Source organism: Sus scrofa, chromosome 1, assembly GCF_000003025.6.
Source record: "Sus scrofa isolate TJ Tabasco breed Duroc chromosome 1, Sscrofa11.1, whole genome shotgun sequence".
Classification (NCBI taxonomy): domain Eukaryota; kingdom Metazoa; phylum Chordata; class Mammalia; order Artiodactyla; family Suidae; genus Sus; species Sus scrofa.
The window spans coordinates 161849266-161874733 of NC_010443.5; the positions used below are offsets into that span (position 1 = coordinate 161849266).

General features: G+C 44.2%; 1 protein-coding gene across 6 annotated transcripts in view; it reads right to left on the bottom strand.

The window, feature by feature from the left end:
- The window catches only part of LOC100627702 (O-acyltransferase like protein-like), a 73304-nt gene extending 57910 nt beyond the window's left edge, over nt 1-15394 (bottom strand). For 2 of the 6 annotated variants that reach the window (XM_021099968.1, XM_021099955.1), the window contains exons 1-2: nt 15126-15393; nt 1020-1159 (exon numbers count right to left, since the gene is read on the bottom strand). In XM_021099968.1, the coding sequence (XP_020955627.1) occupies nt 1020-1159; nt 15126-15279 (294 nt within the window). In that variant the 5' untranslated portion in view covers nt 15280-15393. Of the gene's footprint in view, nt 1-1019; nt 1160-15125 lie in introns of all 6 variants that reach the window. The other 4 variants (XM_021099951.1, XM_021099942.1, XM_021099979.1 and 1 more) reach the window with 3 other exon arrangements.

The window sequence follows — 25468 nt, forward strand, 5'->3', positions numbered from 1 at the left end:
TTTCTTCATAGCATATACACAATATATCAGGTAAAGATTTTATTAATAAGTCAAGCCAATAATTAGAATGCCAGTCTCAATAAAGCAAAGATCAAATTAGAGATAAAAATTGCTGGGCTGCTTCTTCAAAACATGTAACTTACATGATTGTGTAGGTCTGACCTTTCGCTCTGATATCAAAACCCTTAATCTGCTTGGAAAAAAGGATATGACATTTGTACACACTGATTGAACTCTCAAGCAATCTGTCAAATTCTCAATGGGACAAATGGAGCTGGGTGATAATCTCCCTGTCTCCAATGGTTAATCATCGTAAGACCATTTTATAGCCTGAATAGCAGAGAGTTTGGATTTCTTAGTGTTGCTTCACATGATTGTTATTAAGCAACCAGTAATGTATTTTCTTTTAGCGTTGTGTGACATGCAGGAGCCTATCTTTGTATTTAACAGGAGGCTTTGCTGTTCCCAGGATTTTTTTTTCTCCTCAGCAGTTAAAGGATTAACATGCTTTGAAGATAGTAAGCCCTGTGACCCGAGTCAACTGATTCAGGGATGTACTCGTGAAAGTACATCTGCCAGGAGAACCTCAAATTCACATCTCAGAGCTCTGTTTCTGGGGAAGGATTATGGGTGATGGGACGTCCACTTCCCTTTGATATTCCAAAAACTGATGGTGAGCCAGGAGTGAATGCCCAGGAACATGGGCTGGGACTTGACCTTGGATTCCCCATGAAGGTCACCCAGAAGTCTTGTACCAGGCAATGTGGCAGAAGGAACATCTGAAGGCTGTTTGGTTTGTGGATGGATAACTACCTCCCATGATGTCTCACACTCGTAACATGCAAGCAAGTTTCTGCCAACTGGTAAAATTTAGTTTTAACTTTTTGCAGGCCAACTTAGTAAGTTTTTTTTTTTTTTTTCAATGAAGACATGCAATTAGTGGAGTTGTTTCAGGTTCCATATCCTGAGCCCCGTGTTCACTTGTCCTTTCAGAGTCTGTGCCCAGACCCCGGGCTCACCTGCAGGATGTGAAGCTTGCAGTACTGCCCTCGGAAGCGCCTGGAGGGAGCGTTGGTAGAGAGGCACTCACTGTAAGATCCCAGCCTGTCCACGTTTCCATTAAGAATGTTGCTCCCAAGCTTCCCCACAGAGTCATACACTATATTGCAAAGCAAAAAGAAGTGTCAAAATTAACTTCTTTGTGTCACTTTTTTTTTTGGTTGCACTCACATAAGTTCCCAGGCCAGGGATCGAACCTACCCACAGCAGCAACCCAAGACTAACAATGATGGATCCTTAACCTGCTACAACACCAGGGAATTCCCCTTGTGTCACATTCGTTTCTTGTGTGTGTGTGTGTGTGTTTAGGGCCACACCCGCAGCACATGGAGGTTCCTAGGCTAGAGGTCCAATCCAAGATGTAGCCGCTGGCCTACACCACAGCCACAGCAACGTCAGATGCAAGGTGTACCTGCAACCTACACCATAGCTTACAGCAACACCAGATCCTTAACCCACTGAGTGAGGCCAGGGATCAAACCCACATCTTCACGGGCACTAGTCGGGTTTGTTAACCGCTGAACCACAACAGGAACTCCTCTCCAAATGGATTGACTGGCACTCAGCTCTACCTTTTAAACCTCTAGAAACCAAATGACCAAAAAAAAAGAAAAGAGGCAGATATATTCCAATGGCATTCTTAAGCCAGCGTTTTGCAACTACAGCCCCTCTCTTCATTGAAGGAAAACTATGATGTATGTTCTTATACATGGTCTATTGCTGAAAAGAGATGAAGAATTGGAATGCCTTAAAAAAATCAATTCTTGGGGGGAGTAAAAAGGATGTAACTAAAATATGGTAGCATTTCTTTCTCTTCCATATAGCCAGCAGAAAATGTTCATGTCTTAAAATGCTTTTATCCAATTTTGTAGGACCTTATTTTGTCTTTTTGTCTTTTCTAGGGCCGCACCCGCAGCATATGGAGGTTCCCAGGCTAGGGGTCTAATCAGAGCTGTAGCCGCTGGCCTACACCAGAGCCACAGCAATTCCGGATCCAAGCCACGTCTGCGACCTACACCACAGCTCATGGCAATGCCGGATCCTTAACCCACTGAGTAAGGCCGGGATTGAAGCTGAAACCTCATGGTTCCTAGTCGGATTCGTTAACCACTGAGCCACGACGGGAACTCCTGTATGACCTTATTTTGGAGAGAGGTTTTTGGTTGGTTGGTTTTTAATCTTAGGAGCACAAGATACGGTAATCAAGTGCCACAGTCAATGGCTCTCTTGGTCCTGGTCCTATAAAACTCTTCTTCCGTTTGTTTGTGGTTGTCTATGTCCATTTCCCCTTTGTTTTCAACCTTTTAAAATAAATAATTGAGTTCCTTTCCTCTTTCTTCATCTCTCCCTCTGTCTTTCCCATCCCCAGTCCCTCCCACCCTGCTCTCTGACATGTATCCTCTCGTTTGTGGATGTTCTGGTTTTATACACGTGTGGTTGTGATTTATATAAATGGCTTTGTGCTCCAGGTCTCCTGCTTCTGCACGTCACTGGGAATTACGTTTGTGCTGTTTACGGCCTTTCTGTGCTCATCAAGGCCAGAGCTTCCGACTGCTGTATAATAGTTCATCAGCCTCTTAGACCTCTCGGTTCCCCGGTGGTGGACACATACATGACCTCCAGCCCACAAAAACACACAAACTCCTCATGAAACAGAGCAGGAGCCCATAGTCCTTTCCCACCATGTCCTCTACCAGCCTTTTTTCTGTAGAAAAACTTTGGTCAAAGTTTAATCAAAGAAGTGAGAAAATGCAGGAGCAAAGGAAAACAGTATAATAGTTTAGTCATTAAGCAAAGTCAAGGACATTTAGTTCCTCCTCAAAGGCTTTAAATAATATTCTGAGCCACTATTGTGAGCTGTCTTGACACTGAAACTCCCATGATCCCCAGACTGTAGCCAATGCCATAAGCTGCCACAATTCCTCAAGAAATGGCCTCAAGAAAATGGGAACAAACTAATCCTGGAATTGAAGATTGAGCATACTGGATACAATCAGGATGACACTGATCACACCACCACATGACCAGTTTCAAGATACATGTCAGGAGTTCCCGTCGTGGCTCAGCGGTTAATGAACCCGACTAGCATCCATGAGGACTCAGGTTCGACCCCTGGCCTTGTTCAGTGGGTTAAGGATCTGGTGTTGCCGTGAGCTATGGTGTAGGTTGCAGACAAGGCTCGAATTCTGTGTTGCTGTGGCTGTGGTGAAAGCCAGCATCTGCAGCTCCTCTTCGACTCCTAGCCTGGGAATTTCCATATGCCATAGGTGTGGTCCTAAAAAAAAAAAAAAAAGACCAAAAAAAAAAAAAATGCATCAGAGCTGACTGTGCTGTTCTGCATGTAGCCCCCTCCCTCTGTCTCTAAGAGTTCTTGCCCACTGACTGTGAGTGGGCGGAGTCGGCCTTTGGGACCCCCCCACCGCCGCCCCCCGCAACTGGTTGGTGGCATCCAAAATAAAGCAAACTTTCCTTTCCACCAAACTTGCCTCTTTATTGGCTTTAGCATAGAGGGCATCCAGACCCACTTTCAGTAACATTCATACATGTCCCTGCACAAAACCACGTGAGGATTTAGCTCAGATGAACACATCTGCGAGCGGGCTTGCTGGCTCACAAGGTACACACATACTGTGGAAATCCCACCAGACTGGCCTCCACAGTGGCTGCCCCAAGCATGCTGATTCCTCTCTCTTCTTTGCATTGTCCAACTTTCTCATTTTTAGTAGTTAATGGATGTAAAATATTATCCAATTGTTTTTTTTTGGGGGGGGGGGGAGTTGACAACTCCCAGGACATGCAGAAGTTCCCCAGCCAGGGACTGAACCCACGTCCCATCAGTGACAGCACCAAATCCTTTAACCACTAGGCCACCAGGGAACTCTAATATCCAGTTGTTTTGATTTTCATTTCTCTAATTATGAATAAGTCAGGATTTTTTGTTTAAACTATTTAAGCCATTTGTTTTCTCTTCTGTAAACTACCTGTTTGAATCCTTTGCCCACGTCTCAAAGAATTTTCTTTCTTGTTTTTTTTTTAACTTGCAAGAGCTCCTCATTATTGTATATATTGGCCTTTGTCTACCTGAGTCATTGAAAAAACTTACTCTGGAGTTGCTATTGTGGCTCAGTGTAACAAATCCAACTGGTATCCATGAGGACTTGGGTTTGATCCCTGGCCTCACTCAGTGGGTCAAGGATCCAGTGTTGCCGTGAGCTGTGGTGTAGGTTGCAGATGCAGCTCAGATCTGGCGTTGCTGTGGCTGTGGTGTAAGCCAGCAACTGCAGCTCAGATTCAGCACCTACCCTGGGAACTTCCACATGCCACAGGTGGGACCAAAAATTTAAAAATAAATACATAAATAAAATATGAACAAAATTTTAAAATCAATATTTTAAAAAATCTTCTATGGTATTCCATCATGTGGAATAGAAGTTGTCAAATTATGACCCTGCCTATCTTTCTTTTTTTTTTTTTTTTTTTTGTCTTTTTCTAGGGCCGCACCCATGGCATATGGAGGTTCCCAGGCTAGGGGTCTAATCAGAGCTGTAGCCACCAGCCTACGCCAGAGCCACAGCAAGTCGGGATCTGAGCCTCGTCTGTGACCTACACCACAGCTCACAGCAACGCCGGATCCTTGACCCACTGAGTGAGGCCAGGGAATCAAACCCACATCCTCATGCATCCTAGTCGGATTCATTAACCACAGAGCCAAGATGGGAACTCCTATCTTTCTAAACAAAGTTTTACTGGAATACAGTCATCTCATTTGTTTACATGTAGTAAGTGCTGCTTTTTTTGGTTTCGTTGTTGTTGATGTTGTTTTTATGACTGCACCCATGGCATATGGAAGTCCCAGGGGAGGGGCTGAATCTGAGCTGCAGCTGTGACAACACTGGACCATTTACCCACTGCGAACTTCCTCAGCCACCACAGTTGGATTCCTTTTTCTTTCTTTTTAGGGCAGCACCCAAGGCGTATGGAAGTTCCCAAACTAGGGGTCCAATTGGAGCTGCAGCTGCAGGCCTACACTGCAGCCACAGCAACGCCATTATCTGAGCCGTGTCTGCAAACTACACCACAGCTCATGGAAATGCTGGATCCTTAACCCACTGAGCAAGGCCAGGGAATCAAACCCACATCATCATGGATCCTAGTTGAATTCTTAACCCCCTGAGCCACGAAAAGATTCTCCTGCAGTAGGCTTCTTAACCCATTGCACCACAGCGGGAATTCCAGGGCTGCATCGTTAACACAAGCAAGGTTGAGTGGTTGCAACAGAGGCTCTAGGGCCCGCAAAATTGAAAATATTTACTACCTGGTTTTTCAGAGGGAAACTGTGCAGACCTCTTATCTAGAGCCATGATTCTCAACTCTGGACAGACATTAGAATCACCTGGAGCATTAAAAAAATTTCTAAAGCCCAGGCCCATCCTCACAAAGAGTGACTTAACCAGTCAGGAGTGGGGCTTGGGCATGAATTGTTTTTCAAGTTCCTAGGTGATGCTATGTGCAGCCAGGCTCGACTACTCAGACCTTTAAGATTAATTCCAGATTCCGGAGAGTGGTTTAAAAGGTCTTTCATGACCAGACCTGCCTCTCCAGTCTCATCCTCCCACACCCAGGCCCATTTCTCTGCTTCATTATACAGAATGTGCCAGGTCTGCACTTGTCTTTCTGCCTGGAATGTTCCTCCTTCCCGTCTGCCTGGCAAATGCTGAATCACTCTCAGAGTCTGGGCTGAAGGACGGAAACAGCCCAGACTCTTGCTTAGTATATGACACTGGAAGGTGTGTAACTGTTGGTCTCCCAGCTGAGGGAGAGGTGTTTTTTTTGTTTTTTTGTTTTTTGTTTTTTGTTTTTTTTTTTTGCTTTTTAGGGCCCACCCACGACATATGGAAGGTCTCAGGCTAGGGTGTCAAATCAGAGCTACAGCAGCCAGCCTACACCATAGCCATGGCAACACCGGATCCTTAACCCACTAAGCGAGGCCAGGGATCAAACATGCATCCTCATGAATAGTCAGGTTTGTTACTGCTGAGTCACAACAGAAACTCCCAGGGGCTGTGTCTTTATCAGTGGATATCTCAGAGGAGGAGGTCAATAAATATTTGCTGAATTAATTGAATTAAAGTTTGGGGAAGAAAAAAAAGTTCAAATGCCCCAAATCCAGCCCCACAAATGTGTAAGGTCCTCTCTGGGTCCCAACCAAAACTAGATGTATCTATCATAAATAGATCACATGATTTCCAAATTCCCCTTTCCATAACTGAGCATCCCAAACTCCATAGCCTAAAATTTAAAGACCTGGACCTATAAGAGTTGTAGGAGATAAAAACAAGACAGGTGCCAAGACTGAGCCTGGCTTGACCCTTGGATAAAACCCTGAAGGACAAACATAGAGAGATGCCTAACTCTTCACTTGAAAAGATTAAGCTTTAGTTCTCTTTCTAATTGGCATTGTGCTTTGTAAATGACTGGATTTATGGTTTTCTAGCTGAGGTTATTTTTGTACACTGTGCAAATTTTCAATTGCATTTGCTTCCTTTCTGGTTATGAACTCAAATGGACACGTTGGCCTTTTCCTGCCTCATCCTTAATTAGTTTCTGTCAAGAAATGAGATTCCAGGCCATGGGCCCCATCCAGACCTCAGTATATTGTGATTGTCACAGGAGGGAGGGAGAAATAAACTAATGATTAATCCCACCTGCTACTTCAAATTGCATGGCAGTTGTTCCAAGTTTTCATTTCCAAAAGATTAAAAACAACGTGTTTCAATTCTGCTGAGCTAATTGACAGATATTTTTTCTCATACGGTGGCGAGGATATGTGAATATTAAAATGCAGAATTGATTAATTTCTGGGTTTAAATGGAGGAAAGAAAGACCTTGGTCAATGGTCTTCAATTTTAATATATGGATGCAATTATGTCGGGAAGTTGAAGGCAGCAGAAGCTTCTAGTAGGCTAAACCACAAACAACGATCATCTTCAGCATGAACAGCAAATATTTATTAAGCACCTACTAGATGGCTGTGTTATCATGGAGATTTTTAACAACCAGAATTGGATAGTCCTTGCCTTGCAGCTGATAGACATAAAATGCTAAGCATCTGTTGCCAGGGAGCTCCTTGTGGATGGGAGATCTGAATGTGCTATCAATTTGATATCCAAGTTCCTGAAGCAGGTTCTTTGCAAATACCTCCTTGCAGTCCCCCTTGCATCTGGCCAGCTATTAATCTTGGACTTCAAGAACAAGAATAGGAGTTTCCATTGTGGCAGAGCTCTGACTAGGAACCATGAAGTTGAGGGTTCGATCCCTGGCCTCACTCAGTGGGTTAAAGATCTGGAGTTATCATGAGCTATGTCGTAGGCCGCAGACGTGGCTCATGCATTGTTGTGGCTGTGGCGAAGGCCGGCAGCTGTAACTTCAATTCAACCCCTAGCCTGGGAACCTCCATACGCCATGGGTGCGGCCCTAAAAAGCAAACAAAAACAAAAACGAAACAAACAAAACAAGAATAGTATGTGTATTAGTTGCCTGTGACTGTTATTACAGATAATCACAAACTTGGTGGCTTCAAATCACAGAAATTTATTCTCTCTCAGTTTTGGAGACCAGGAATCCAAAAATCAGTATCACTGAGCTGAAATCAAGATGTCAGCAGGACTGTGCTCCTTCTGGAGGCGCTAGGAGAGAATCCATCCTTTGCTTCTTTCAGCTTCTGGTGGCTGCCAGCATCCCTTGCCTTCCCGGTCACATCACTCCAATCTCTACCTCTGTGGTCACATTATCTTCTCCTCTGTGCATCACATCTCCCTCCATCTCTGCCTCCTTTGTCTAAAAATACATGTGTTTGCACTTGGGGCCCAGCTGGGTAAGCCAGGCTAATCTCCCCATCTCAAAATCTTTGTGCACTTTTTTTTTTTGGCTAAACCCACAACAGTGGACTGGGACCAGGGATCGAAGCCAAGCCACAGCAGTGACCCAAGCCACATCAATGACAACACTGGATCCTTAACCTGATGTGTCACTAAGAGAACTCGTCCATCTCAAAATCTTTAACTTAATCACATCTGCATAGATCTTGTTTCCATAGCAGGTAGCATTCACAGGTCCCAGGGACTTTGTTGTTTCTTTTTAGGGCCTCATCTGCAGCATATGGAAGTTCCCAGGCTAGGGGTCAAATCAGAGCTGCAGCTGCTGGCCTAAACCACAGCCACAGCAACTCCAAGCCACACCTGTGACAGACACCACAGTTTGTGGCAACACCAGATCCTTAACCCACTGAGCAAGGCCCGGGATCACACCCGCATCCTCATAAATACTAGTTAAGTTCTTAACCCACTGAGCCACAACGGGAACTCCAGTCCCAGGGATTTGAATGAGATACCTCTGGGGAGCTATGCCTCAGCCTACCACAACTTGGATATTTGAAATTGACTTAACCCAGCAATTTCACTGGCTTAACCCAGTGAAGCCCATTGTGTCATCTTTTCTCTATTACAAGGGTTTCTTGGTTTTAGCATCTTTTCTGTCCCTAGCTCCAGCACCAGTGGAGGGCTGGCCTTGAGTATGTAAATCAAGTCCATGGTCAGTCTTCCACTGATGAGCAGAGAACAAAAGCTCGGCTGTGGCCAGCGACTGGCTAGCCCAGTGGGTGTCTACCTAAGGCTTGCCTCCTATAACAGGGGTCTGTCCATGGGCCTTAGCATCCAGGAGAGAGGATGAGACAGACAGGAGACACGCAGTCCTCACCCCAAGAGATAAACTATGAAGACAAAGGGAGTAAGTAATCAGAGTAGGAAGCCCTCAGGATGGACTGAGGGAACCACGGCGAGGACCAGAGAGAAGGAACTAGAAGGGTTAAGAATGTTTTCTAGCAAACATAGCTGCTTGGAGAAGATTTCAAATATGTTAGGAGATTAGAGAAAATAGGAAATGAAAAGCGCTGCAGGCTGCTTAGGTACCAGAGGCCTCCCCCGAACCCCTTCCCTCTGTCCGCGAGGAATGAAGTGCAGGAAAATGCCGGCAAGGTGTGAAACCATAGGGCCTCAATATGCTAAGCACAGTTGTAATCCCATATAAGCAGGTGCCCCTGGAAGGCCTCTGCTGCCGACCATGCTGCAAATGGGTCTGCTTGGACCTGATGAAACAGCCATGGGTGGGCCTGGTACAGCTCGAGGGAAATGAGACCTACATGAGAAGCTGGTTTTGCTTTATCATTTTCGTCTCAGATAATAAACACATGCTCTTTTATTCTGAAAGGTGGTTTTGAGAGGCCATGGCTCTATTTGTTTCCTAGTGCTATCTTAACAAATTACCACCAACTGCACGGCTTGAAACAACAGAAATGTACTGTCCAACAGTCCTGGAGACTAGAAGTCTGAAATCAAGGGGTCTGTAGGGATGGTTCCTTCTGGAGGCTCTAAGGGAGGAGCTGCCCATGGCTCTCTCCTGGCTTCTGGTGATTGCTGGCAGCCCCTGGTGTTCCCTGGCTTCTAGACCCTTCACTTCGATCTCTGCCTCAGTCATTATGCGGCAACTCTCCCTGTGGGTCTCTGTGTCTGTGTGTTCATTTCCCTCTTATAAGGGTACAGGTCCTTTTTATTTATGGCCCCACCAGTGGCATATGGAGGTCAGGCTAGGAGTTCAATTGAAGCTACAGCTGCCCGGCCTGCACCACAGCCACAGCAACTCGGGATCCGAGCCGCTTCTGCAACCTACACCACAGCTCACAACAACACTGCATCCTTAACCCGCTGAGTGAGGCCAGGGATTGAACCTGCATCCTCGTGGATGCTAGTCAGAATCTTTTCCACTGAGCCACGATGGGAACTCCAGGACACTGGTCCTTACAAGCCATATTCTGAGGTACTTGACATACAAATTTGGCGGGGAACACAATTCAGCTCATAAAACACAGGGATTACAAATAATAATGAAATCAATAATATTCCTTATTATAAATTCCATCTATAGCCAAATGATGCTCACAGAATGCTTTCACTGATTTTTGCCAAACTCTCCTCTCTGCAGCCAACCTATGATATTGCCTATGACACCAATGGGTGTCATCCCTGCATAAACGTTGGGCGGTAACTTTGTCTACCTTAGTACAGATGTGAAGCCAGGAAGATATATGTCAGAACTTCACTCATTTGTCCACGATGTGAGCAATGTTTTTGCTGAATGAGAGTTTTTGGATGTTATTTATAACGTAAAGCCTATAGACATAACACACTTTTAAGTTGTATTTTAATTTGTAACATTTTCTCCATTGATGTCTTAGTCTAGACAGTCGACAAAACAATAAGTCAAGCCCTAACCTGCAGAAATTGCTGACTTTTGTGGAGAACATACTTCTACTGTAGCTCACCTCAAGCTCCCAGCCTGACGTCCCTGAATCTGAGCTCAGAGGTCATGTGCAGGGCACGGGAATACATTTCCACCACACAGACTCAGTTCAAGAGCATGGATGATGGTTGTGCTCTCGATGATGATGATGGTTGCTTAGGAGGTGGTGGATTTTGAGTATTCATTACTTTGTCTTTAGCATAATTTATTCAATTGTTGCTTGGTGTGATTTAACCGTTAAACATCATTGCCTTGGACAACCAGCTTGACAATTTAACCCCAGCTAGAGTAGACTTCGGGCATTGGACTTGGAAAGTGCTTAAAGCAGCTGTAGATTTTCGGAGTAACACAGCCTTTTCGCTTTGGAGGTGAGGAAACTAGTTTAGCAAAGTGACAGGTCTGAAGTGGAGCCAAGCACATAGCCGGTTATTGGCCTAAACAGGAGGAAAGCCCAGACTTAGGGACTGCCAGCCCGGCACAAGGCCTGTGGATCAGCACCTTGTCTCTAAAATGTGATTTTTTAGAAGAAAAGTACAATGAGGAGGAGTTCCCATCATGGCTCAGAGGAGATGAACCTGACTAGCAACCATGAGGACGCAGGTTTGATCCCTGGCCTCCCTCAGTAGGTTGAGGATCTGGCGTTGCTGTGAGCTGTGTGGTATAGGTTGTGGACACAGCTCAGATCTGGAGTTGCTGTGCCTGTGGTGTAGGCTGGTGGCTACAGTTCTGATTTGACCCCTAACCTGAGAACCTCCATATGCCACAGGTGTGGCCCTAAAAGAAAAAACAGAAAAAAAGTACCATGAGGAAAACAACAGGTGGGAAGATGCAGATGATCAGTTAGAGAGAGAAAGGGGAAGCGAGAGAAGACGGACCCCCAACAAGGAAAGCCCCCCACCCCCGAATTAGAAACAGATGGGTTGGAGTTCCTGTCGTGGCGCAGTGGTTAACGAATCTGACTAGGAACGATGAGGTTGCGGGTTCGGTTCCTGCCCTTGCTCAGTGGGTTAAGGATCCAGCGTTGCCGTGAGCTGTGGTGTAGGTTGCAGACGCAGCTTGGATCCCATGTTGCTGTGGCTCTGGTGTAGGCCGGCAGCTACAGCTCCGATTAGACCCCTAGCCTGGGAACCTCCATATGCCGCGGGAGTGGCCCAAGAAATGGCAATAAGACACAAAAAACAAAAAAACATCATCAGGAGCAGAGGTGCCAGAACACAGGCCAGAAAACTTGAGCAGTTACAACAGGGAAAAAAACAGACAGTGATCCAAGAGGGTGGCAAAATTCAAACATACGAAGAGTGTTTGATGGAGTTTGTTCATGTCCACCAAGAGCGTTTGGCGGACATGAGAGCAAATGGAGAAGCATGATGAAAAAGAAGAATGGAAACTTCATTTTATTTTGCTTTTTAAATTAATTAATTAATTTTCCTTTATAGGGCTGCACCTGAGGCATATGGAAGTTCCCAGGCCAGGGCTCGAATCAGAGCTGCAGCTGAGGCCTACACCACAGCCACAGCAACTGGAGATCCAAGCCACATCTGCAACCTACACCACAGCTGATGGCAACACCAGATCCTTAACCACTGAGCGAGGCCAGGGATCAAACCCTCATCCTTATGGACACTAGTTGGGTTCAAAACCTGCTGAGCCTCAACGGGAACTCTTATTTTATTTTTCAGTGGCACACCTGTGGCATATGGAAGTTCCTGGGCCAGGGACCGAACTTATGCCTCTGCAGAGACCTGAGCTGCAGTCAGATTCCTAACCCACTGCACCATGGCAGGAACCCTGGGGACTTTATTTTAAGGTTGTATTATTCTTCCTTCCTTAAGCTCTACCCTCCTGAATCCATCCTCCCACTGCCAGACCTTCTGTCACGGGCACTAATATCAGTCTCTTCCCTGCTCCGGAGTAGCAACGGCCCCAATTCCCTTCCACAAAAACAAACACATCTGCTGGAATTTCAAGAATCCTCTCTCTCCACCTTATTCCTCCAACCCTATCCATTACCAGAGGGTCTGCTATGGTCATCTTTGTGCTTTGGATTGGGAATGGAGTGTTAAAACATTGTTATGCAACATTTACTACATTAAAAAGGCGTAGAGGAAAAAAAAAAAATAAGAAACACCTGTGCTTCTATCACCCAGCTTAAAAAATAAAACTTGACCCATCCCTTGAGTTCTGATGGATCCCCAATTACACCCCTGCCCTAAACACCCACACTGCACAGCAACCTAACTGAATTTGGAGGGTATCATTCTTATTGTTTCCATCTGCACTACTTACATGTGTCCCCCAAAGCAAAACAATATAACACCTTAATTTGTATTGTTAAACTTTACATATCATGAGTATTTGTCTACAATTCTTTTTCTTGATGTTATTTCTGCATATTCCCCCCCCATACTAATATATGTATCTCTGTTTCATTCCTTTTTTTTGCTCTTGACTGTTTTTTTTGTTTTTTTGTCTTGCTTCTCTTGTGGTTGCTTATTTTAGGCAGCGATTGAAAATGCAGTCTCGGGGATTAGATGATCTAGACTCAACTTCCTATTTCCACCACTTATTTCGGTAAGATACTTTACGTCCTTGTGGCTCGGTTTTCTCATTTATAAAATAGAGATGATAATAACACCCTCCCCATGGGGGATTCTGTTAGGACTAAAGGAGATAACTTTAGTTGTCTAAGTACTGTCAAAGTACTGTCTCAATATTAACTCATTGTTTTTCCATCCATGTGACTGTCAGGAAAACCATGCTGAGAACAAAGGTCAGAACGCCCATGCTCTGTGCTCAGGCAAAGTATCAAAGCCACAATGTCAAGTGTTTTGGGGGTGCATTAGAATGAAAATCAAAATGATCAGATAGTATGGGTCATCTATCCTATTTAGGTACAGAGTTCAATTCTTCCTTGGACCATTCAACTTCGGGAAATTTTTTTAGCTAAAAAAAGATTTTTGGCGTTCCCGTTGTGGCACGCAGTGCTTAGCGAATCTGACTAGGATCCATGAGGATGTGGGTTCGATCCCTGGCCTTGCTTAGTGGGTTAAGGATCTGGTGTTGCCATGAGCTGTGGTGTAGGTCGCAGACGCGGCTTAGATCCCACGTTGCTGTGGCTCCGGTGTAGGCTGGTGGCTACAGCTCCTATTAGACCTCTAGTCTGGGAACCTCCATACGCCGTGGGAGCAGCCCAAGAAATGGCAAAAAGACAAAAAAAAAAAAGATTTTCAATTCTCAGGCCCCTACAGATGGAGCATTGGTGGTGCATGACTAGAGAAAGGGCAAATAAAGCATTAACAAGGCTGTGACTAATGATGACAATATGTACCTCATCACCAGAAAGCCAAGCCAGACAGTGTACCTTCTGGATTTTCTTGGCCAGCTTATTTGGCCTGGGTTTGTCAGAATAGCCCTGTCAATATCACCAAGTGTTGTAGCAAAACACAATCAATTCCAAAATAAGACTTGAAGATGGTTATTGAATCTATTGGATTCCTATTTCCCCACCATTTCATTAACTATCAGGACATATGACCCACTATAGAATAGCAATTGCTTCAAATTGTGTGCTATCTTTTGGATTACCCAATGTTAGATCAAAACTTTTGTTTACAATGTATATACTACCCTACTACGAGTTTTCCAATACAAAATAAATGAGTCATGTGTTCAAAATGGAAATGGAAATTGCTATGATAGTATTTCTGGCTTCGGAAAGAATGAGTTTTTACATTTTTCCTTGTTAGTGGTTTTACATCAGTGTCAACAATGACTCACTCTCCTGGAGGGCTTATCCCACTGAAAATAAATCTGATTTCCTGCCCCTTTCCGGTAGGAAGGTATACGTTCCATTACTTATGAAAATAATTTGGAGGAATTAACAAAAAATAATTACAGCAGCCTGACATCCACCCATATCCCATACAAGGGGGTCTGGCTACAGTCGAACTTCTTCCAGCTTGAGCCAAAGTATTTACCAAAAATACTCCTCAGAATTTACTATCGAACATGTAGTGGGCAAGTCTTGTTTCTTGAATAGTGAAGCGATTCTTTATCAAAAGCAGACTAAATGTCCAGAAAAAGGAATAAACCAAGGAGTTCCCGTTGGGGCAGAGTGGAAACAAATCTGACTAGTAATTGTGAGGTTTCGGGTTTGATCCCTGGCCTTACTCAGTGGGTTAAGGATCTGGCGTTGCTGTGAACTGTGGTGTAGGTTGAATATGCAGCTCAGATCTGGCGTTGCTGTGGCTGTGGTGTAGGCCAGCAGCTGTAGCTCCAAATTGGACCCCTAGCCTGGGAACTTCCATATGCTGCAGGTGCGGCCCTACAAAGCAAAAAAAAAAAAAAAAAAAAAAAAGAAAGAAAAGAAAAGAAATAAACAATAAACCAAGCCATCCCACACAACAGCAAAATCTTATTAACTTCAGTAATATTAAACAACATCATACAATTTACAAACAATCTTCCTCTCCTTAAGAGTCAATCTTTAAGAGATTCCTTCTGGCTAGAATTAATATCACCTCCTCTATTGCCTTCTGCAATAAAAATTCCTCCTCCCTCAATTCCTGGTGCAATTTATAAATTGATGCTCATCTTCTCTTTCCCATTGGGTTCTGTGTTTTTAACTCTCAAGACTTTTTCTAGAATGCTCCTGGCATAAACCTGACTGCCCTGTGTTCATCTACCCAACTGGCCAGGAAAAACCGACTTACTTCTTCGAGCGTATTCTTTGGGCTCCACTGAATTCAGATCAGAAAGGAATTCATCAGTGTCCTGCATGCACTTGAGAGAAATGTTTCTTGCAGAAAAAACAGAAGGTAATGGAAAATGAAAAGCGAGCAGACAAAATAATAAAATCAAGACCATCTTTGGTCAGAACCTTAACCTGTCAGGATAAAACTCCCCCCTTAGACAAAGAGCCTTGTATTTATGGAACACTAGTCTATAACGTGTGGCAAGGGGGTGGCAGGAGGGATGTGACATTCTGGTCCCTTAACATGCAGAGACAAGCTGTGCCTCCTCAGCCACCTGCAAAGCGGCTGCGATGAACAAACCATGGAAACCGATTTGTATACAATTTGTTATTGTTGAGTAAAAGCAAGCCGTGGCTGTGGGGGCCGCTGACCACCTGGCTTCCTTTCGTTATGCAGATTAGAGTTGCCAGCCAACATGGGTAAGGCTAGATTTTCTCTAGTTAGATGTCTTGTGTGTATCTCTAGGTTTAAAAAATAAATTTACTGAGGATGGTAAGTGGCAATATTTGATCTTTGTTCAAGAATGATTGTGAATCCAACCTACGGAACATTCGGATAAATGATCAGCAGAGAAGCGTTTCGGCGTCATCCTCTGGGCATTGTACGCATCTGTTATTTGTTTGCCTGACTTGAAAGCCACATGTGGGAGCCATGAACTCCCCCACGGAAGGAGATGGTATTGCGGTGGGACAAATAAGCACACGCATCCACAAGTGAGGACTTAGGACCCACATCCTGGGAAGCAAATGATGCCGACAAAACACCGTGGTGACTGCCTTCATCTACTTTAAAAAAAAAAAAAAATGTATGGTTCTGGATTTCTCGTGGTGTAAATTTTTTTCCCCCAGAAACTTTGTCCTTAGAAAACAACCTCCCTAACGACATTTAGAATGTGATTCAAATTTGTTTACACTGATGGAAAACATCCACCAGGCCTGTGGGTGGCCATGACTTCGTTGTACTTTCTGGCTTCACAGCAGCCTCTAGCCTTCCAGGCCGCTACCCGTGGTCTGAGTCCTTGAGCGCTATTAGCACAAAACAGAACACACTATTTAGTGTGGGAGGCTTATGAACAAAAGACATTCAGGGTTCACCGTTCTGGAGGCTGGCACCATGTCAAGGTGCCAGCACCGGCTTAGCCAGTGTCTTCTGTGTCCTCCTGAGACAGGAGGGAAGGGTGCAGGGCATTTGACGTTGAGGACACACATAAATTGCTGTGTGTGTCCTTTAGGCTCAAGATGGCAGAAGATTCAATTTCCTGGGACCTTGGCCTCATTATACACTCATTGTAATACATTAGTATCTAAATGACACGCCCACAGCCACCATGACAGGTGGGAGACCAACCATAAAAGGCCAAAAAGTGGGCAGTGGCCCAAATGCTGGGGGTCCCCGCCCCTTCCCCAGAATAGTTGCAATAATCCTCCCACTCATCAGCTGATGAAATTACCCAGCTGGTAAAAACTCACCATCTCATGTTTCAGGATGTTTCAGCCATGACCCCATGCCCTGGGGGCCATGCTCACCTTCTGAAACAGACTAAATTCTGCCCACGGAAAGCGAATCTCTCTCAACAGCCCTGCTTTCACTTTACTCTGCCTCGCTCATGGATTCTTTCCTACACGAAGCCAAGGACCCTCATTTGTCCACCCATCCCAGAGACTCGCCTGAGACCTGGGATGTGACCATCCCCTTGCACCCCATTTCCCTGCAACACTCACAGGGAGGAAGGGGTGAGGCAGTTCTGTGGGGTCTCTTATTTTTTACTGTATTTATTTATTTATTTTTGCCTTTTTGCCTTTTCTCAGGCTGCTCCCATGGCATATGGAGGTTCCCAGGCTAGGGGTTGACTTGGAGCTGCAGCCACCAGCCTACGCCAGAGCAACAGCAACACGGGATCCTTAACCCACTGAGCAAGGCCAGGGATCGAACCCACAACCTCATGGTTCCTAGTCAGATTCGTTAACCACTGAGCCATGACAGGATCTCCATGTGGGGTATCTTTTATAAGAGCACCATCCTATTTATGTGGGGTCCACCCTCAAGGCCTAATCACTTCCCCAAGGCCCCAACTCCTGGTACTATCACCTTTAGGGGTTAGGGTTACAACGTATGGATTTTAGGAGGACAGAAAAATTCAGACCAGAGCATCCTTCCTCTTCACACTCCACTGTCTTCGCCTCTCTTCTTTTGTTCATGTTGTGCCCTCTGTCCCCAGTGCCCTTCACCTAGCCTACCTCCTCTTGGGTGTTACTAGCCTATCTACTCTTCTAAGCCTACTCTTCCAGGAAGTCCTCCTGGGCTTCCGCTTGAATCAGGATAGCTGTCTATTCTCTGTACGCCCTACTCACCTGGATAGTCTCTCTCTCTTTTTTTTGTTTTTTTTGTTTTTTTGTCTTTTTAGGGATGCACCTGCCACATATGGAGGTTCCCAGGCTAGGGCTCTAACTGGAGCTACAGCCGCTGGCCACAACCATAGCAATGCAGATCCGAGCCACAGTTCACAGCAATGCCAGATCCTTAACCCACTGAGTGAGGCCAGGGATCGAACCCACAACCTTGTGTTTCCTAGTCGGATTCGTTTCTGCTGCGCCACAACAGGAGCTCCACAAAGGGATAGTTTTGAAACAATAAAGAGCTTTCTAGTCAAAACTACCTAAAAGTAGTACGGGCCCTTTCCAGTAGTCTAGAGGTCACCAACCTTGCAGATGTCTAAATCGTGGTTGAGCAATGGGTGGGAGTGTTAAAGAAGAGATTCAGGGAGTTCCCATGGTAGCTCAGTGGAAATGAGTCTGACTAGTATCCATGAGGATGCAGGTTTAATCCCTGGATCCCTTGCCTCTTTTAGTAGTTTAAGGATCCAGCATTGCTGTGAGCTGTGATGTAAGTCTCAGGCGCAGCTCAGATCTGGCGTTGCTGTGGCTGTGGTGTAGGCCAGAGGACATAGCTCCCATTTGACTCCTAGCCTGGGAACTTCCTTGGATGCAGCCCTAAAAAGACAAAAAAACAAAAAAACAGAGAGAGAGATTCAGCACCACGTGGTCTTTATAAAAATTGAAGGTCTTCTCTGACCTTGAAACCCTCTGAGTCTACCTTCAAAATTATTTTCTGCCACGAATACATTGGGTGTTACTATGCATCTGGGAGAATGTTCTTAAAATGAAGTAGCAGTTGAAATTTCAGTGCAAAAAATGAAAGATAACATCTGATCTGGAACTACACAGAGACAGCAACCACTTGGACTAAAATAAGAGATCTAATTTGGCACCAGAAACCAGAGGGTCAGCTGGTTCAATTCCCCCAACTGCAAATTCTTTAAAGCATGTAAACAGCCTACCTCACACAGTTGTTTCCTTGTATTACATCAGAGCCCTTAAATAATAAACAAATGATAGTTCAAATTAGAGGTCTCAATTCCACACATATCTCCTTTTCTCAACTCTCTCAATGTTAAAAAAAAAAAAAAAAAGGAAGAAGGGGGGTTGAAAATACTTGAGGTTTGGGTAATTTAAATATTTAAGAATGATTAAACAGAAAAATCTCTGAAACCTGAATTTTCATATTTCCAAGTCAGTTGTTCATATTGTGTAGTCATTGAAAATATGGATTGGGAGGACTTTGTGTTTGGCTCCACAGCCCCAAAGATTAGGGCCTTTTGTCCACCCTCTCCTTCAAATTTGATGAGGGCCTGTGAGCAGGATAGGAGAAATTATACCAACGAGGAGGAAAGAGCGTATGCAGCAGGTAGCAGTGACCAGGGACAAGGATGCTATAAGGACTGACAACCTGCGGCAAGGAATGGGGGTATAACCTTACACCTGTTTACCCAAGGAAAATAAATCCTATGATTACATCTCTAAATTTATTGTCAAGAGGGGATTAAGATGGCGGAATAGAAGGACTGAAGCTCAACTTCTCTTGTACAAACAACAAAATTCACAACAAAAGACTGATCATTCTTCACCCAAATGGACCGGAAACCTTAAAAAAGATATTCTACTCCAGAAGAAAAAGAGGAGGACACATCAAGAGGTAGGAGGGGCGATTTCATGATATAAACAACCCCATACCTCCTAGGTGGGAAGCCCCACAGACTGGAAACTAACTGGTTCACAGAGACTCACCTACAGGAGTGAGAGTTCTGAGCCCCACATCAAACTCTCATGTGTGGGGATCTGGCACAGGGAGAAAGAGCCCCTGGGGCATCTGGCATTGAAGGCAAGTGGGGCTTGTGCACAGGAGCTCCACAGGACTGGGGGAAACAGAGACCCCATTCTTAAAAGGCGCACACAGACTTTCACATGCACTGGGTCCCAGAGCAAAGCAAAGTCTCCATGGGAATCTGGGTCAAACCTGACTGCAGTTCCTGGAGGATATCCTGGGAAAACAGGCGTGAACGTGGCTTGTCGTGAGGGAAGGACATTGTAAGAAAAGCTCTCGGGAATATTCAGCAGAGTGCCTCTCTCTGGAGGTGGCCATTTTGGGAAAATCTGGCCCCACCTATCAGTCAGCTGCTGAGAAGCCCCAGGACAAACAACAACCCAGGTGGGATCACAGCCCCACCCATCAGTAAACAGGCTGCCTAAAGACCACTCAGGCACACAGCTGCCTCTAATCCCATCCAGAGACTAAGCCCCACCCACCAGACGGATTAGAATCTGCTTCACCTACCAAGGGGCAGGCATCAGCCCCTCCCATCAGGAAGCCTACAGCAAGCCCCATACCGACTTCAGCCACAGGGGGGCAGCCATCAGAAGTAAGAGAGGCTACAACTCTATTATCTGTAAAAAGGTCACCTCACCAAAAACCTATAAAAATGAAAAGACGGAGAACTATAACTCAGATGAGGGAGAAAGGAAAAACCCCAGAAAATCAGCTAAGCAATGAGGAGATTCTCAGCCTCCAGGAAAAAGACTTTAGACTGTTGATGTGGAAGATGATGCAAGACATTGGAAATAAACTAGAGGCAAAGATGGACAACTTACAGGAAACAGTGAGCAAGGAGATACAAGATACAAAACTTAAACAAGAAGAGATGCAAAATACAATAACTGAAATAAAAAAATTCGCTAGAAGCAGCTAACAGCAGAATACAGGAGGCAGAAGAACGAATAAGCGAGATGGAGGACAGATTAGTGGAAATTACGGATGCAGAACCAGAAAAGAGAAAAAAAAACTGAAAATAAATGAAGAGAGTCTCAGAGAACTCTGGGACAACGTTAAATATGACATCCGTATTAGAGGGGTGCCAGAAGGAGAAGAGAGAGAGAAGGAGACAGAAAAATATTCCAAGAGATAATAGCTGAAAACTTCCCTAACATGGGGAAGGAATCACTCACTCAAATCCAGGAAGAACAACAAGTACCATATAAAATAAACCCAATGAGGAATACAATGAGACACATATTAATCAAATTGACCAAAATTAAAGACAAAGAGGAAATCTTGAAAGCAGCTAGGGAAAAGAAATAACATACAAGGGAACCCCAATAAGGTTATCGGCAGATTTCTCAGCATAAACTCTGCAGGCCAGGAGGGAGTGAAAGTGGCATGGTATACTTAACGTGATGAAAGAAAAAAACCTCCAACCAAGATTACTCTACTCAGCAAGGCTCTCATTCAGATTTGAAGGAGAAATCAAAACCTTCACAGATAAGCAAAAACTGAGAGAATTCAGAAACACTAAATGAAGCTTATAACAAATACTAAAGGAACTTCTATAGGCAGAAAAGAACAAGAGAAGAAGGAAAGAAAAAAGAGCAGCAAAAACAAATCAAAGCAATTAATAAAATGGCAATAAGAACATACATATCAATAATTACCTTAAATGTTAATGGACTAAATGCCCCAACCAAAAGATATAGACTGGCTGAATGGACACAAAAACAAGACCCATATATATGCTGTCTTCAAGAGACCCACTTCACTTCTAGGGACACATACAAATTGAAAGTGAGAGGATGGAAGAAAATATCTCACACAAATAGGGATCAAAAGAAAGCTGGAGTAGCAATACCCATATCAGACAAAGTAGACTTTAAAATGAAGAATATTTTAAGAGACAAGGAAGGAAATTACATAATGATCAAAGGATCAATCCAAGAAGAAGATATAACAATTTTAAATATCTACGCACCCAACATAGGTTCACCACAATATATAAGGCAACTGCTAACGACCTTAAAAGGAGAAATCGATAATAACACAATAATAGTGAGGGACTTTAACACCCCATTTACAGCAATGGACAGATCAACCAGACAGAAAATCAATAAGGAAACACAGGCCCTGAATTATGCATTAAACCAGATGGACTTAATAGATATTTATAGGACATTCCATCCAAAAGCAACAGAATACACATTCTTCTCAAGCACATGGAACATTCTCCAAGACTGATCACATCCTGGGCTACAAATCCAACCTCAGTAACTTTAAGAAAATTGAAATCATATCAAGCATCTTTTCTGACCACAACTCTATACGACTGGAAATCAACAACAAGAAAAAAACTGCAAAAACCACAAACACATGGAGACTAAACATGGTAATAAACAACCAATGGATCACTGAAGAAATCAAAGAGGAAATTAAAAAATACCTAGCAGCAAATGACAACGAAGAGACAACCCTCCAAAACATATGGGATGCAGCAAAAGCCGTTCTAAGAGGAAAGTTTATAGCAATACAAGCCCACCTCAGGAAACAAGAAAAAGCTCAAATCAACAAGCTAACTTTATATCTAAAGCAGCTCAAGAGAGAACAGACAAGACCTAAAGTTAGTAAAAGGAAAGAAATCATAAAGATCAGAGCAGAAATCAATGAAATAGAAACAAAGAAAACCATAGAAAAGATCAATGAAACCAAAAGGTAGTTCTTTGAAAAGATCGACAAAATTGATAAACCCCAGGCAGACTTATCAAGCAAAAAAGAAAGAGGACTCAAATCAATAAAATTAGAAATGAAAAAGGAGAAGTAACAACAGACATCACAGAAAATATGAAATTGCTTTCAGAATCCTTTTGTCAATAAGGGGGAAAATATAATGAGCAGAACTCACAACCACATTTTTATCATTAGTAATAAAAACCACCAAAATGATTTTTTAGATTCCACCTAAATAAAAAGAAAAAAAAAGAATCCTACCTTTTAAGATCCTTGTAATGTTTGTCCCAACTCTTTTTTTGTGGGGGAGGGGGTTGCTTTTTAGGGCCACACCCACAGCATATGGAAGTTCCCAGGCTAGGGTTTGAATCAGAGTGGCAGCTGCCAGCCACAGCCACAGCAACAGCAACACAGGATCCAAGACACATCTTCGACCTAAACCGTAACTCACGGCAATGCCCGATACTTAACCCACCAATTGAGGCCAGGGTTTAAACCCAAGTCCTCTTGGGTACTAGTCAGATTCATTACCATTGAGCCACAATAGGAACTCCCTGTTTATCCCAACTCTTAAAGAATAAAATTATGGCTAATCTTAGTTCATGGAGACTCAGCTGTTTTATAAAGACATTTTAAGCACCTGGGTTTTTGTTTGTTTGTTTGTTTTGTTTTGGTCTTTTTGGCATTCCTTGGGCCGCTCCTGTGGCATATGGAGGTTCCCAGGCTAGGGGATGAATTGGAAATACAGCTGCCGGCCTACACCACAGCCACAGCAACGTGGGATCTGAGCCGCGTCTGCAACCTACACCACAGCTCACGGTAACGCCAGATCCTTAGCCCACTGAGCAAGGCCAAGGATTGAACCCACAACCTCATGGTTCCTAGTTGGATTCTTTAACCACTGAGCCACGACGGGAACTCCTTAAGCACCTGTTTTATGCATGACACTGTGGTGCATAAAAAGAGGATATGAAAATAAATAATGCCTTCCTTTCCTGAAGGCAAGCCTTTATCATTTCCTGGGGCAGCAGCCATCACTAGCTAATGCTGTTATTAATGCCACAGTCATTTTATTCAAGTAACTAGTTCTGCATAAAAGGAAAGAGCATTCGGCCTCTCATCATTTGACAATGGACTTGAGAAAACAAAGGTTTGTCTTTGTTGACAAGAATAAGGATTAACCTGACCAGAGAATGTAACTGATATCTTCTGCTCTTCGGCTGCAAAATGAAAAACCCCTCTATCGATGAGCGAAAATGATGAAAGCAGATCAGAAAGCAGGCTGAGGAGTTCCCGTCGTGGTTCACTGGTTAACGAATCCAACTAGGATCCATGAGGATGTGAGTTCGATCCCTGGCCTTGCTCAGTGGGTTAAGGATCCAGCATTGCCGTGAGCTGTGATGTAGGTTGCAGATGTGGCTTGGATCCCGCGTTGCTGTGGCTGTGATGTAGGCCGGCAGCTGTATCTTCAATTCAACGCCTAGCCCGGGAACCTCCATATGCTGCAGGTAAGGTATTAAAAAAAAAGCAAAAAAAGAAAAAGAAAAAGAAAGTGGGCAGAGTTCATGGAACAGCTTGGAATGTTTTATCCAGAAGGTGGCAGAGAGTTAACAAATAAGCATAGAGTGTCAGGAGGGATAAGTGCTGGGAAGGAAAATCCTGCAGGGTGAAGAAATGGAGAGTGGTGAAGCAGGTGTGTGCTGAAAGTGGGCTTGGGCACATCGACATAACCTGGAAATCCCTCCAAGAAGGTGGCTATGCCCTATGCCCGAGGTTAGGCTGCTGAGGGTCAGAGAGAGCAAACTTCGGGTTTCCAAATAGGAGGCAAGTTCTCTCTCTCTGAGATTCATACAATGGCAGATCCCCCAGATCTAAAAGAGGGTCAGATGCTGAACTGACAAAAATCAGCATAAACATCTGTCACCCTTAAAAATAAGTCTACGCTTTCCAAGATAGAGTCGTTCCCTTTGACACATGCAACTCTGCTTTCTCCTGATTCCTGTCAACCTCTTACCGTCCTCTCCAATCAGCAGATCTATGGCTTCCCTGATCTTTTCCAAAAAAGAGATGTTTATTCTCCAGAAATAACCAATCCAATTAAACTTGACCGGCAATTACTCTTGGGCTAAACCACTGGAACTGAGTTGGAGGTGTGATAGGGTGGACTGTAATTACAGAGCTCCGCTAGATAAAAATATCATCTTGCAAAGGACTGTGCTTAGAAAGAGACTTGCGGTGGTAGTGTAGTTTACAATTAAAAGAAAGGCTCAAGGAGAGCAGCTTACAATAAAACAGCAAAGCAAATGAAATAATCAGTGCCTTTAAATACTGAGCAACATTATAAACAGGGTTGCTTTATGAGTCAAAACTAACCTCATAAGTTTAATTTGGAAACTAGTAAAGAATGTCTTCTGGGAAATGCTATTCTGTTTCCTTAAGTAAAAATAACTACTAGGGCAAGGGTGTAATTCCAGCATAAACCCGGTGAGGAAATTAGAACGAAAAAGTAAATGTGGCTGTCAGAGTATCCTGTTTCAGTGGACAATTTACCTATGGGGGATAAAATGCGCATGGACAATAAAACAGGTGTGGAGCCTGGGCTTCTGAAAGCACATGCTGGGTGTCTGTGATGGTGATAATGTCTCCCATCCCCCAGCCCTGATCTGTCAAGGGCCCTGTCCTGCTCTGTGCCCGCACACAGACATTACAGACTAGGACTGGGTTTCCTTGTTGTCTAGCTCTTATTTGGTTTTGGCCAGTGGGAGGTGCAGGCAGGAAATCATTGCGTGTTAAGCAGCAACTTCCCTGTAATTTCCCTCCCACCCTCTTTGTTTCTATGTGGCTCTGGCTCCCAGCTCTCCCCAGAGGTCCCTGCTTCCCAACTCCAGCCCCACATCTCCAGCCCACCTCTGCTGGGCTCCCTGCCCTTGCTAAGTCCCTTCGACCCTCAACATCTTTTGTTCCAGCCCACAGCTGGGTTCATAGCCTCTTCCTTAATGTTTTGTTTTGTTTTGTTTTAGGGCCACATCCATGGCATGTGGAGGTTCCCAGGCTAGGGGTCCAATCCGAGCTACAGCTTGCAGCAACACTGTATTTTTTAACCCACTGAGTGAGGCTAGGGATGGAACCCGCAGCCTCACGGTTACTAGTCAGGATTCGTTTCCGCTGCACCACGATGAACTCCAAGATTGCACTGTTTTATAGGGAAGACCAGTAGGAGCCATGTATCAAATTCAGCCTTACACCCAAACCATGTACACAGAGACTGGGCTGTTGAGAATCAGTGGTTTGGGAGCAATGGTGAAAACAGAACTACAACTGTTTAGTCCAGAAGTTTCTAGCAGCAGGGAAGAGAGGCTCTTTGCAGAGACATAAGTTCACATTGTCATATCCCAAAGGTTTATGATGAACTCTGT